Source organism: Megascapheus bottae, chromosome 22 (genome assembly GCF_031878675.1).
Source record: "Megascapheus bottae isolate mThoBot1 chromosome 22, mThoBot2.hap1, whole genome shotgun sequence".
Taxonomy (NCBI): domain Eukaryota; kingdom Metazoa; phylum Chordata; class Mammalia; order Rodentia; family Geomyidae; genus Megascapheus; species Megascapheus bottae.
The window spans coordinates 4,673,275-4,686,725 of record NC_143530.1 but is presented as its reverse complement, the minus strand read 5'-3'; the positions used below and the strand labels follow the sequence as shown (position 1 = coordinate 4,686,725).

The 13,451-nt window shown below is 35.8% G+C and overlaps 1 protein-coding gene across 2 annotated transcripts in view; it reads left to right on the top strand.

The window, feature by feature from the left end:
- Cd2ap (CD2 associated protein) overlaps positions 1–9,757 on the top strand; it is a 40,759-nt gene extending 31,002 nt beyond the window's left edge. For both annotated transcript variants that reach the window (XM_090355517.1, XM_090355516.1), the window contains 5 exons: positions 2,803–2,915; positions 4,015–4,116; positions 6,391–6,566; positions 8,687–8,750; positions 9,595–9,757. In XM_090355517.1, coding sequence (XP_090211643.1) covers positions 2,803–2,915; positions 4,015–4,116; positions 6,391–6,566; positions 8,687–8,750; positions 9,595–9,633 — 494 coding nt within the window. In that variant the 3' untranslated portion in view covers positions 9,634–9,757. The remainder of the gene's footprint in view (positions 1–2,802; positions 2,916–4,014; positions 4,117–6,390; positions 6,567–8,686; positions 8,751–9,594) is intronic.
- Positions 9,758–13,451: the final 3,694 nt, after the last annotated feature.

Here is a 13,451-nt window from a genome sequence, read left to right as displayed (position 1 = left end):
TGAGCCACTGGTGCCTGGCTTTGAGTCAGAGACATTATGAATGTGATCTTGTATCTAAACTAGGATTCAAGAAAATTTTTTGTAATAGTTTTCTTAATCAAATTATAGAGTATCATCGCATAAGTCATTAATCAAATACACATATATGAAATACCTTAAAGGTTGTATTGAATTGATTTTTTTAAGTGAAATATATTAAAATACTATTTGGCAGCGTATTTCTAGGAAAAGTCCTTTTTTGTTTTAATTACTGGAGTGTAGCAAAGACAGTTACTTGGCTTAAAGGGAATTTAATTTTACTGACAACTATATTAGGAGATATTAAAATACTGCTTTATAACCTTGGCCTCTTAACATTTTAGAAGTTGTCCTGTTCACTTAGTAATTAGTAAAAAGGCTTCTCATTATGTTAGCTTAATGTGTATTGAAATTAATATCGATTTTAAACTTTTTCTCTTGAAAGACAAAGGAGAAGAAAGTCATAAATCAAATATGTATCTTATGTATGTTTGGATAACCTGCAATGACTGTCATATGCTAAACATTGAAATGCTTCTGTTCATTCTACAACTGTTCCTTTTTCCTGCTTTGTAAAATAATTTTTTTGGTTTAGTCTTTTTTCTAGACATTCCTATCCTTGGCTTTTCTTTCCAGATTTTGTTTCCTAGCCTGTTTGCCATGTTTCCCTTCTTACGTGTCAGGAAATTATCCTACCCTTCTCCATGTTGGTAAGAGAACAATTTATAAAAGAAATCAAAATAGTATATTTAGTAGATAGGTGGTGCACATTGATTTTTTTCTTTGTAATTTTACTCGAAGTGTACATGTTTGTTTGTCAGTTCTAATCCTTTTGGTTTTCCATTTTAAAATAAATCCATTATGGAAAAATGGTCTTTTTTTTAATTTATAATCTTAAAAAAAATTTTAAAGAACATTGGCAACTTGAAAAAAGATCATCTTATTTTCTTCCCAAATGGGCTGTTTCATTTGGCTGTTAGAAACTTCCACATCTGTCCAGCAACATGCAGAAGTGTAAGTGGCTGGAAGTGTGATGATGCCAGAGTTGAGGGTTTGACTGTTCTTGTCACTTGTGAGTCCAGAATGTGCACTGTTTGTCTAACTCACCCAGTGGTCTAAATGGAGAACCTGAGAGAGTTTTGAGAATGGTAAAATTGTCTTGGTGTTGTTGACCAAAACTGGATATATGGAAGGCATTTTATGTGAACATGGTATAATTTGTAAATCATTTACCCTTTCAGTTTCATTTCTCTTCATTTCTTTCATGTTTTTCAGTTTGTTTCTTTTTCTTCCTGCAAGTTGCTTAAATATGCATTTGAAAATTATCTCTGTATGCCAAATTTGATTGTATTTTATTTTTGAAAGCATTATTCTGGTAGGTTGTTAATAAGAATGTATTACTATAAAAGGATATTTTTAACGCTTCATGATTCAATGTGTTCTTAATTTACCTTTGAAACGTATCAGTTATTTCCTTGCTAGTGAATTGAACTTTGTCTTTTAGAATTTTTAATGGATACATTTTAAGTCAAACCTTTCCAATTATTTAATGATTAATACATTTTTTACTATGTAATAATACCTAACTATAGTGTTATTTTATTATTATTGACATTTATGAGACAAAATACTGAAAGAAACTTATGAGTGTTGTGATGTATTAGCTTGGTGACTATCCCCAGATAGAACACAGAAAGTAACCTGTGGAAACAAGTAAAAATAGTCAAATAGTAATGCCTCTTTTCTGCCTTACCTGTGTTTTCATCTCTTAGAATTCCATGAATTCTATAAATTTGTACATAAAATTTGATGAATGTTTTGAGGTTGATAATGACAACTGTCTTTTAAAGAAACAGATATCTGAGTGTTGGTAGTGTATAACCACCTAGGAAAGTGATGATGTCCAAAGTGCTAGCAGATTAGACGAGGCTACTGTTACCATGTAGAACACTGTGGCTGCCGTTATTCCTAGCTTGGAATCTTGGCTGCAGGAAGGTTATTGTGACCACAGAAGGAAAGGATCAGCAGTTGGCCAGAAGGATTCTTCTATCATATATAGGGACTAGAAGCCTCATAAGTGATGTTTTCTTGCTCATCTAGAAAAACTCAAGGCAATTACATAGCATTTGTTTCAAATTATGAGTTAACCAGATTTCTCTTGAATCTGAATTATTGGCTCAAAGGCCCAAACCTTTGCTTTTGATCTTTGCTTTTGATTGCCTTCGATCTGAGACACAGAGAACTCTGAAGAATTTGAGTCCCAACAGAAACACATATATGTATGAAGGCACACACCATGCCTTCAGTTTATATTAGCTAGTACAGTGGGATACTGGATACAGATGAATCCTGAAAATTCAAATGCTAGTCCACTAGTTGACATATTTGAAACACATTTTATATGTAGATTTTGTGATATGCTATGATGAATCAGCATTTAAATGAACCATGTTTTTTTGTTAATAAGCAAGAACTTTAAGATAAATAACTTTGTATATTACAAAAATTTATGGTACAGATTTATCTTTCCCTAAGAACTTTTTTTTTTGAGGTCTAAATCTGTATTGGAAACAACAACGTTGTTAATAAAAATATTACACTGTAAAATAGAGAGGATGCGGTTTAAAGGGTAAGTCTTGTTTTCCAAATGTATATGCAAAGAATAGATCAATATGTAAACTTTCACATTAGTGGTATACTCTTTAATTTATAATTTTTTTAAAGAAAAAGGAACACTGATTTCTAAGTGGTTATCAATAGATAATGTTAATTTTTATTCTCTAGATGTTGTAAATTTTGATGACATATCTTCTTCGGAAAACTTGCTACATCTCACTGCAAACAGACCGAAGATGCCGGGGAGAAGGTTGCCTGGCCGCTTCAATGGTGGACATTCGGTGAGTCATACATACTAATAGTAAGATACAGATGCTTTAGTTGAGCCAGAGTCCATTTGGAGATTAGAATGAGGAGGGTTTATCACTGTACTGGAGTTTACAAATTAGGAAGATAGCTATAGACATCCTGGCATTTAAGAAAATACAGAAAAAGAGCTATGTTCATTTTGGCATGCCCATAAAAAGACTGTGGAATAAGAAGTAAGGATGAAATCATAAACAGAGAAATCTAAGACCATAATAGAACACGGGGCCAACAGAGAATATGAGAGTTGTTAATCTGCCAGTGATTAGAATTGAGTATTGGATGCTCATTTTAAGAAAGATTTTTTTCTTACTGGGATATTTGTTTTTGTACTTGTCTTGGGAGCTCCTAAAAAAAAATGCTATTTTCTGCCTGGAATATGGTTCGTACTTTAATATTGATATATTTACTCTCAAACCCTATAGTGTCTTTAACCTACCTAAATGAATAATTTTTTTTTTTTCTTTTTTTTTTGCCAGTCCTGGGCTTGAGCTCAGGGCCTGAGCACTGTCCTTGGATTTTTCTCAAGGCTAGAACTCTACTACTTGAGCTTCAGCACCACTTCTGGCTTTTTCTAAGTATGTGGTACCAAGGAATCGAACCCGGGTCTTCATGCATGCTAGGCAAGCACTCTACCACTAAGCCAAACTCCCAGCCCATGAATAAATTTTTTTTTTTCACTTTTGAAAAGGAAGATTTATTTGACAAGTTTCACTTAGCGCAATACACTTAAAAGGAAATCACAATACAATGAAGATTGAAATTGAGGCCTCAGAATTTCAAACAAACACCAAGACCAAAATCCTAAATATTGGTACTGCCTCTCAAAGTTTCCCAGTTAACTTAAAGAAGCTTTAAACTAAATGAATAAATTTTTAATTATTGTAATGCAATCTCCTTTAGCACTCAAGATGTGAAAGTGTTATTTAGCCTGAAACTGTGTAGCATCCAGCTACAACTGAGGGCTATCAGGAATAGGAATAACACAAGAAGTATAAAGTTTATTTTATTACCTAGTTACTACTGTTTTCTTCTTTGATCAGTTCTGTTTCTTGTTTAAAAAAAATTATTTAGCCAACTCAAAGCCCAGAAAAAACTCTGAAGTTGCCAAAAGAAGAAGATAGTGCCAACTTTAAATCATCTGAGTTTAAAAGGGAGACAAGCTATTCCATAAAGGTGAGATGCGTTGTGGTCTAAGATTTGTGTACTCCATAAAATTCTTTGTGAACATCACTATTATGGAATTCACAGTTCCCTAAAGAAAATCCCTTCTCAGAAATAAAGTCATTCCTACTGAAAACTGATTGTTTACACTTGCCACATGACTCTGCAAGTGTTTTTGAGAAGAGGTTGCTATTTCAAATGAGTGATGTGTTCAGTATGTCAAATTTTTTTTTTGCTTTTTGTTTTTTGCTAGTCCTGGAGCTTGAACGTGGAGCCCAAGCACTGTCCTTGGGCTTTCTGAAGGCTAGAGTTCTTATCATTTCAGTCACAGCACCACTTCTGGCTTTTTCTCTGTATGTGGTACCAAGGAATTGAACCCAGAGCTTCAAGCTGCTAGGCAGGCACTCTACCAGTAGACCACACTCCTAGCCCCAGTATTTCATATTTTAAGGGCAAATCTAACATGTCTCTTTAAATTTTCTTGCTAAATATGTACTCTGAAATTAAGCCACATAAATTATTAACTACTAGGGCTGGGAGTTTGGCCTAGCGATAGAGTACTTGCCTAGCTTGCACCAAGACCCGGGTACCACATACCTAGAAAAAAAGCTGGAGGTGGTGCTAAGGCTTAAGTGGTAGAGCTCTGGCCTTGAGAATGTCCAAGGATAGGGCTCAGGCCCTGAGCTCAAGCCCAAGACTTGCCCTCCCCTCCCCAAATATATATATATATATATGTATATAAACTAATTATGAGGGATACCAAGTCAGTGACTAATCACTTGTTTTGCATTTGCATTTCACCTAGTTTGGCTCTTAACTTGCTTAGAACTGAGTATGTACTGGAAGGAACCAGATTACATGGATCTCTATTATGGTTTTAATGTCTTTACTAAGCATATCATTTTTATTTAAGATAATTTTAACTAGCACATGTGCTTACGTATATGTCTAATTATTCTTTAGTTCCATTGCTTAGTTCACCTAACTACTCTTCCAGTTTATCAAATATACTATCAGCAGTCTACTGAAATGACAAATTTTAATTAAGCTATGGACTTTGGACCTATGAGCTTGAAGTTGTTTTTCTCTTTTCTTTTTTTTTCTTTTCTTTTCTTTTTTGCCAGTCTGGGGCTTGAACTCAGGGCTTGGGCACTGTCCTTGAGCAAGTCAAGTGTTTAGAGCTCTACCACTTGAGCCACAGCACCACTTCCAGCTTTTTTTGTGTATGTGGTACTGAGGAATCAAACCCAGGACTTGGTGAATGCTAGGCAAGCACTCTACCAATAGGCTACACTCCCAGTCCCCCAAAATATTTTTATAATTAATTTCATGTGAAGCTTTTTGGACATTTTAAGCCATGTATTTATTATATGAAATCAAGAAAGCACCCTAATATTAAGACATTCTTACTTGTAGATATTCCACTAGGCAATCAATCTGTTCATGTATAAATCTGATGGATTAAAAATAAAAAAATTAAAGCAGATGGGCATGGTGGCTCACGCCTGTAATCCTAGCTACTCAGGAAGCTGACATCTGAGGATCAAGGTTCCAAGCCAGCCCAGGCACACTAAAGAATGTGAGATTCTTATCTCAGTTAACTGCTACCAAACGAGAAGTGGGTTTGTGGCTTAAGGTAGGGCCGTAGTCTTGAGCTGAAGAATTCAGGGACAACTCCCAGGCCTAGGGGTAAGGCCGTAGCCTTGAACTCAGGGACGGAGTCCAGAATTCAAACCATATGACACACACACACACACACACACACACACACACACACACACACACACACACACACAAAAATTAAAGCAATTAGCATTTTCATAATAATCACAATTGATTGTGAGTTTAGTTGTCTGGTGGTATTTTTAGTGATGAACATTAAAGTGTCCTTTGAATTTCCAGATTTGCTACTTACCTTCTAAGGGTAGGTTGACTATCCATTTTCCAAACAGGGTAGAAAATGTTCTATATTTCCTGGTTTGTTTGGTTTTTGGAACACTCATCTGTAGGAGTTGAAGTATTTTGCGAATGAGACTTGAGAAGCCATGAAATTCATTTGTTTCATGTATATGTATACATGTAGCTTTAAGGTAATATTGTATATATTTAGTATGCTTTCATCTTAACTACAAGCCCATACTTGTAGCCCAGTGTAAAAATTTCAGATTAGGAATGGTTAGTCTGTTTAAATTGTTTTATCATAAAATTTTTTTTGAACTTTAGTCTAACATAAATATAGAAATAAAATCAGTAAAAAAAAAAAAACCCTTTTTATTACCTTTCTAGCCATCTCTTCCAACACTTTCAAGTGCATCTAAGGCCACTACAACTGCTTTCCTAACTCCATTAGAAATAAAAGCAAAACTAGAAACAGATGATGGGAAGCAAAATACCTTGGATGAACTTAGAGCCCAGATTATTGAATTGCTGTGTCTTGTGGAGGCACTGAAAAAGGATCATGGGTAAGTAGCTTGTGTTTTCTCTTGGGAGTACTACTTTACATAGGCTTTGATCCACTGAAGATCTAGTATGACAAGTCTCTAGAGTCACCAAGGTTTCCATGAAATTGTCACTTATAATTCTTTGGTTTTCGAAAACAACTTGAATAGGAAAACTTGTTTTTTTTAATATATTTTTTATTGTAATTAATAGAAGGGTTACATGATATTTGCCAGATAGAGTGTGCATTAATTCCCATACATTGATACCCTTTCACATGTCTTGGTCCCCATTTCCCTCCCCCCCACCCCCACAGCTCAGTTTTTTAAAGAAGTGCCTTATATATGTTTACATTTAGGCTAGAAATATGTAATGTGTAGGCTAGAAAATTGGTCGGACATGGTGGTTAATTAGGCTTTCAAAGAATAAGTAAACTATATTGTTTTTTAGATACGGCATGTATCTCAGAATGACTTTGATCATTATTTCTGCTGCAATTAAGTTAGATATTTACAAAGTGGATGTGTTGTCATCTCCTTAGCTCTGCATCTGTCACTTGTCTGTGCTGAGAATCAAGCCTTGAACATGCTAGGCAAGTTCTGAACCCCTGTGCTAAACCCCTAACTCTGAAAATAATTGAAATAGATTGAAATATTTGAAATACATATTTATTTTTCTAATATGGTCTTATATTAGCTTGACCTGCTGGCTCATGGCTTGTTATTCTTCCACTTGAGCTATGTCTCCAGTCCCACTTTTCACTAGTTAATTGGATGAGTCTCCAGAAATGAGTATTTTGCTCAGATTGGCCTTGAACTTCAATTTTCTTATATCGCTATATTTACAGGCATGAAATTGCACCCTCCCCCCTTTTTTTATTGCCTGTCCTGGGGCTTGAACTCTGCCCAGATGCTGTCTCTGAACCTTTCTTTGCTCAAGGCTAGAGCCTCTACCATTTGAGCCACAGCAGCACTTCCCACTTTTTCTGAGTAGTTCATTGGAGGCAAGAGTCTCATGGACTTTCTCACCTGGGCTGGCTTTGAACCATGATCCTCAGATGCCGTCTTCCTGACTAGTTAAGATTACAGGCATGAGCTACCAGTGCCTGGCTTGCCATTTTTTAAATGAAGAAATAAGTGTTCAGAAAGTTAAAAGCTGTTGGCTTTATTTAACTTTGTTACATTGTAAGCTTAATCCTACAAAAGCAGGTGACACATCAAAGGGAAACTGGCAGTGTCAGTTTCCATCTAAAAGGGTTTCTTAGAATATAGTACAGAGTTTATTTCCAGGGCCAAGTTACCTTGAGCCAGTAAATGCCCATTTTTGCAGTTGGCTAGGATTACTTATGAAAGACAATATTGAGATTAACAGTGTAAGGTACTGTAGTTTGTAGAACAATTTGAATATCTCTTAGATGGAAAAAATAACTTGCATAGCTACTTAAAATGTTTTATATCATTCATACAATGCATATATTACACAGAGTTTCTTGAACTCTGCAGTTCATCTGTTTTGAATTTGGGTTACTATGAATTTTAACTGACAGAGCTGTGAGTTATTCCTAAGTAAATACTGAGTATGTCATACCAATTCTACTGATTTTGGATTTTGATATTTTATCCTTTTTGATACCAAGTGTACTAGCTTTAATGAAGTACTGATTGGACCCAGAGGTTTGCTTACAGAGGCCCTTAAATTAGTGGTGGAGTGAAAACTTTTTCTGATTGTATGTACTTTGAGGTGTATGCTATGCATTTTAGAAGTCTTTCTCAGAGTTTCTCTGGAAAAATAAAATTGGAGTGAATTTTTTAGTCCATTAGAGTAAAGGATCACCAGGAGAATAGGGAAGTGTCTACTGGTATATAGGTGGAGAAAGGTGTGCCACATGGTTTGTGGTGGGTATCTACAGCCATAGGAAGTAATCTAAAAATGAGGGGTGGGAGCAGATTACACATACATATGTGCATTCATCCATGCAACATTTTACTTAGAGAAATTTGGAAGTGCATAGAATGTTTTCAGTGGAAGAGGAGGTGGATGGAATTGAGGAGAGAGCGTCATTTCATTGATAACACAGCATTTGTGCTGAGTTGGAGTACCTGTTTAAATTATTAAAGATTTAATAGTAATGCTTTGTTTTTAGGAAAGAACTGGAAAAACTACGAAAAGAGTTAGAAGAAGAGAAGACAATGAGGAGTAATCTGGAGGTAATTCATCTCTCACACTATTGAGATTTTAGACTGCATAAATGGTCATGTTCTTTTCCCTGTGTGATTGATTCTACTGCAGATTATACTGTCCTTTCATTGGATGCTTTCTCGTATATGGTTGCAGTTTTATAAGTTTCTTGTTGACTGCCACATTGTGTTGCTCATGTAGCATTTTTGTGTGAATGTATTTTTGTATAGTATGGGTGCTCAGGCACATGACATTTTGTCTGATCAGGCAATGCTCTGTCATTGAGCTACATCCCCAATTGCTGGGAGCCAAGTAACGCCATGTCTATACTTTGAGCTCTATCATCGGTATTGTGAATCACTTTCTGCTGAGACTTGATTACCATTGGTTACGAATGTGTTGTGGCTTTATCACTCTCTGCTGAGACCTAGAGTGAGGGTAAACAGGTGGACCTCCCTGTGCTGCCCACCTCTGTGCTGATAGGCTTCAGTACCCTATATGAGCTGGAGGGAGGTCCTCAAGGGGGTTTTTGAGAGAGTTCCTGCCTTGACGGGGATCTCCCTGACTTGTCTGATTGTCCTCTGGTGAGGGAGGGCTGGGTGCGCGCGGTCAGTGGGCCCTCTCCTCTCTCGGCTCATCCTGGTTGGGGCATGTTTTCCCTATCCCTCCTGCTGGTCAAGAGGGATGGGGGACGAAAGACCCCCGACACTCAACTTAGAAAATATTTTTTTGAATCTCAAGATATGTATTAGTGAATAAAATAAATGTAGTTCTTTCTCCTTTCACAGTTTGTAGTTCTTCCTTGAGCTGTAAGTCTCTTTTCTCTGCAAAGAAAGGGTATTTATGTCACTCAATTTATGTTTTACATTTTAGGTGGAAATAGAAAAGCTGAAAAAGGCTGTCCTGTCGTGAGGCAGCAAGGACCCAGGGTCCTTCCAGTTCCAGGGATGCAAAGACAACGCAGAGCACCTCTCCTGACTCCTTACACAAGCCTGTGAACCATGTTGAAATCTTAGGGAGATGGAGGAAGGCTATATACATATAATATATGTATACATATATATATGTATACATATAATATATGTATGTATGTATATTGTTTTGCCAATATAAAAAGAAGAAAAAAGAGGAAAAAGAGGCCTTACTTCTTACTGCGCTGGGATTGCAAACATTTTGTTGTTTACCTGAAAATACTACTGAATCTGTATAAAAAGGAAAGATAACAATAGTGTTTTTTTTAAAAATTGAAATTGTAGTATTATTTTTAAAGAGATCTATACTATAAATATGGTGGTATCTTTACAAATAACCTGTAAGATAAACTATTTGAGAGGGACAAATTAGCTTTGTAGTATCCACAGTCACTATTTCCCCGATTGTGTAAGACACATAAGCTTTGTGTATGTACATATATACATATATATATAAATATATTTTTACTTTTGGCTTCTTACCCAGGATTACACTGTTGTGCCTGTTTGTCTGCAGTGCTGTTTATATTTTGGGTGATGAAATAGGAGTTTCCTAGATAGAAACCAGATTTCTCACCCATGCATTTAGTAATAACTTAATAAACCATCATTGAACATTTAGAGTGTTTATATTGCTTGCACTATAGGACTCATAAGAGGAATTTAATTAAAATGTATTGGATTATTAAGCATTTGGGAAAATACAAACTTTATTTTTAACCTCATGAGGTTAAGGAAACTAAAATATCAATTCTCAGTTTGTGCCTAGAAATGACAGCACATAGGAAGATCCCCGACACCAGCCCTATTGCTGTATCTTTTGGTTTGTTTTGCAGTCTGAAATATTGCTTATTTCGTTACCTTGTGATTTTTATTCTCCATACCTCCTCCCTCTAATTTTTATGCTAATAAATATTAGGAAAAGAAAACGCAAATCTTGTCACAAATTCAATGAGGTTTCACACAGATAAGTTACTATCGTATAATTCTCAGGTTTTCAGTGAATAATGTAATTAATCAGACTGACTCAAGGAGATACTTTGGACTGTTGGTAAAAGCATTTCGAAAGAGTGCTACTATCTCATAAAATACAACATTGCAGCTTATTTTAAACCAAATCTAGTTGGCCATGTTATAGTACATTTTCATAAAATGGATAAGTTAGCAGCTTCTTCAGTCACACTGAACAGTTGAATATTTTTAAGTTACAGGTAATTTCTCTAAAAGCACATAAATGGTTTTATTTGAAATTTAAAAAGTGAATTTTATTTGTAAAATTAGGTTTTAGGCTTTACTCTAGCAAATGAATATAAGATATTGAGTACTAGCTATTATGGGTCTTTTATTTGTTTTAAACAACTAAACCAGTATTTCTCCTTTATGTTTTTTATAGCATAAAATCTTGACTAGGCATCTGGGGTTCACGCCTGTAATCCTAGCTACTCAGGAGGCTGAGATCTGAGGATCAGACCTCAAAGCCAGCCCAGGGAGAAGACTCCATGAAACTTACCTCCTAATTAACTTCCAAAAAAAGCTGGCAATGGAATTGTTGCTTGAGTGATAGTGATAGCTTTGAGTGAAGAAGCTTAGAGCTCAGGCTGTATCTGAGGTCAAGCCTCAGTACCAGCACAAAAACAGAAAACAAAACAAAATTTAACAACAAGAAATTTTGTGAAAATGACATTTTGTCATGTGTTTTCAATTAAAGGAGCACTAGAATAGAAATGCCAGTCTAAGGATGTTACTGTTTAATTCATACCTTTAGGGGTGTACTTGGTGGCCATTTGAGGTCTTTGGGTTTTTGTAATGAGGTCACTACTGAATAAATTGATCCTTCCTGTTTTATCTTTAAACTGCTAGTCAAATAAGTTACTTCTCATTAAATAAGCTAGACCTTCTAATGTGACAGTCTTCAGGTAAAACTAGAAGCATTCCATCTAGAAGTCACTCGGCAGTTTTTCCTAAAAATGGTTGTGGAACCTTTCCAACAGATTTCAGGCTGTTCTTGAAAGTTCTTCTGAGCTGGGGATGTTGCAGCTGTGGACTTGTTGAGAGGTTGGAGTGTGGGGAGTATCAGGTCACTCAGATTACGTGATGAGGTGATGAGATGGTAACATCAGGACCATGGTGAATACTGAAGGAAGGATAGGAAAGTCATCAGAGTGCTGCTATGTGTCCATTCTTCTGACCTCAGCACAGTAGTAAAACTAAGTAAGCTTGAATGTAAAAGAAAAAGAATGCCTGTATTTGCTTTGGATCTTAATCCTCTCCTAATTACTATTCCTGAACTTCAGATCAGAAAACGATATTATGGCTTTAAGGATTTTTTTAAAAAAATTTTATTTTTCCCATATGTGGATACGAGTAACAGACTAAAGATGATCAGCATGGAATCTGTCTTGCCAAATGGTTACTGCATATGTAATTCAGGTTTGCTCTTCTCCGAAACCACGTAATGTTACCAATTTCCTCAGTGTATTTTTTTCCCTGTGTCTGTGTGTGTCTGTGTGTGTGTCTGTGTGCGCATGTGTACACACGTATGCGCGTGCGCATGCATTTGTGACCACAAGCTTCTGTCATATTATCAAGCTGTTACCTAAACTTTACAGAAAAAGTCTGAAATGCAAAGAGAGAATGGGCCTTTTGTAATAGAAGACTCTCTTTTATGCTTCTTACTGTGATCCCAGAAAAAAAATCCAAGTGCTTTGCTGTTTCTTGACAAACATTTTATGCTTGCATTAAACTTGAAATGTCTGAGCAGAATGAGACAATCAGTTAAAATCAGAAATGAGAAGTGTTATAATTTAATGGCCTTGTTTTGCTGGAGCAATAAAATGACCAAGTGCAATGACTTAATAAAATCATCTTTTGAAAGCTGCTGCTATGTTTTTAGCTGTAAAATTTTACCCGTTTGTCCTGACTTGCCTTTAATGACATTATTATGTAAAACAGGTGATGTTTTGATAATCTAACATTCCAGAAAAGCCAAAACATATGTATGAGGAATTTCAAGGTAATATATTCACTTTTTTACAGGTGCTCTTAAAAAAGAAAAGCTTCTGCCTAAGAAGGAAAAAATTTATAATAAAAAAATTTTGGGTTGTGTCAGTCTTGGCTTCTTCATTAACTTCAGCATATCGTGACTATGATGAAAATCACTTTGTATCATTGCAACTTTTCCAAAGAAACACTGATATAAGAGCATTGAAAAAAAATCACATACCACTGTAATACATTGCACCTTTTTTTGTTGTTGTGGGGCTTGAACTCTGGGCCTGGGCTGTCTCTGAGCTCTTCAGCTCAAGGCTGGTGTGCTCTACTGCTTCGACCCACACCCCACTTCTGGGTTGCACCTTTTCAAGTGTGTTTCTTCATTGGAAACTTGTGTGGCAGGATTATGGGGATAATGTGTAAGTGCCTTGTCGAGTGTCTTTCCATGAAATCATTTTAAAAGTAGAAGTTGGTATTGTACTTTTCAGAAGTGTTTTACAGTGTTGGATGTGATGAACCATTAGATGGCCAGGATCAAGAGAAAGGCATCTTAACTCTCCTTAGTAGTGAGTATGGTGTGCCTGTGTGAGAGAGAGACTACATTTCTAGCCAGCCTGTCGGTTTTCCCCTGTGGGAGATTAGATTTCATGAATTAGAAATGGAGATTTAAACACTTGGAGACAGAGCTAATACCTGTATGAGAACTTTTTTTTTTGTTACTTGGAAAAAACCCTTGATTTGAAAGAGTAATATATTAGAACATAAAGA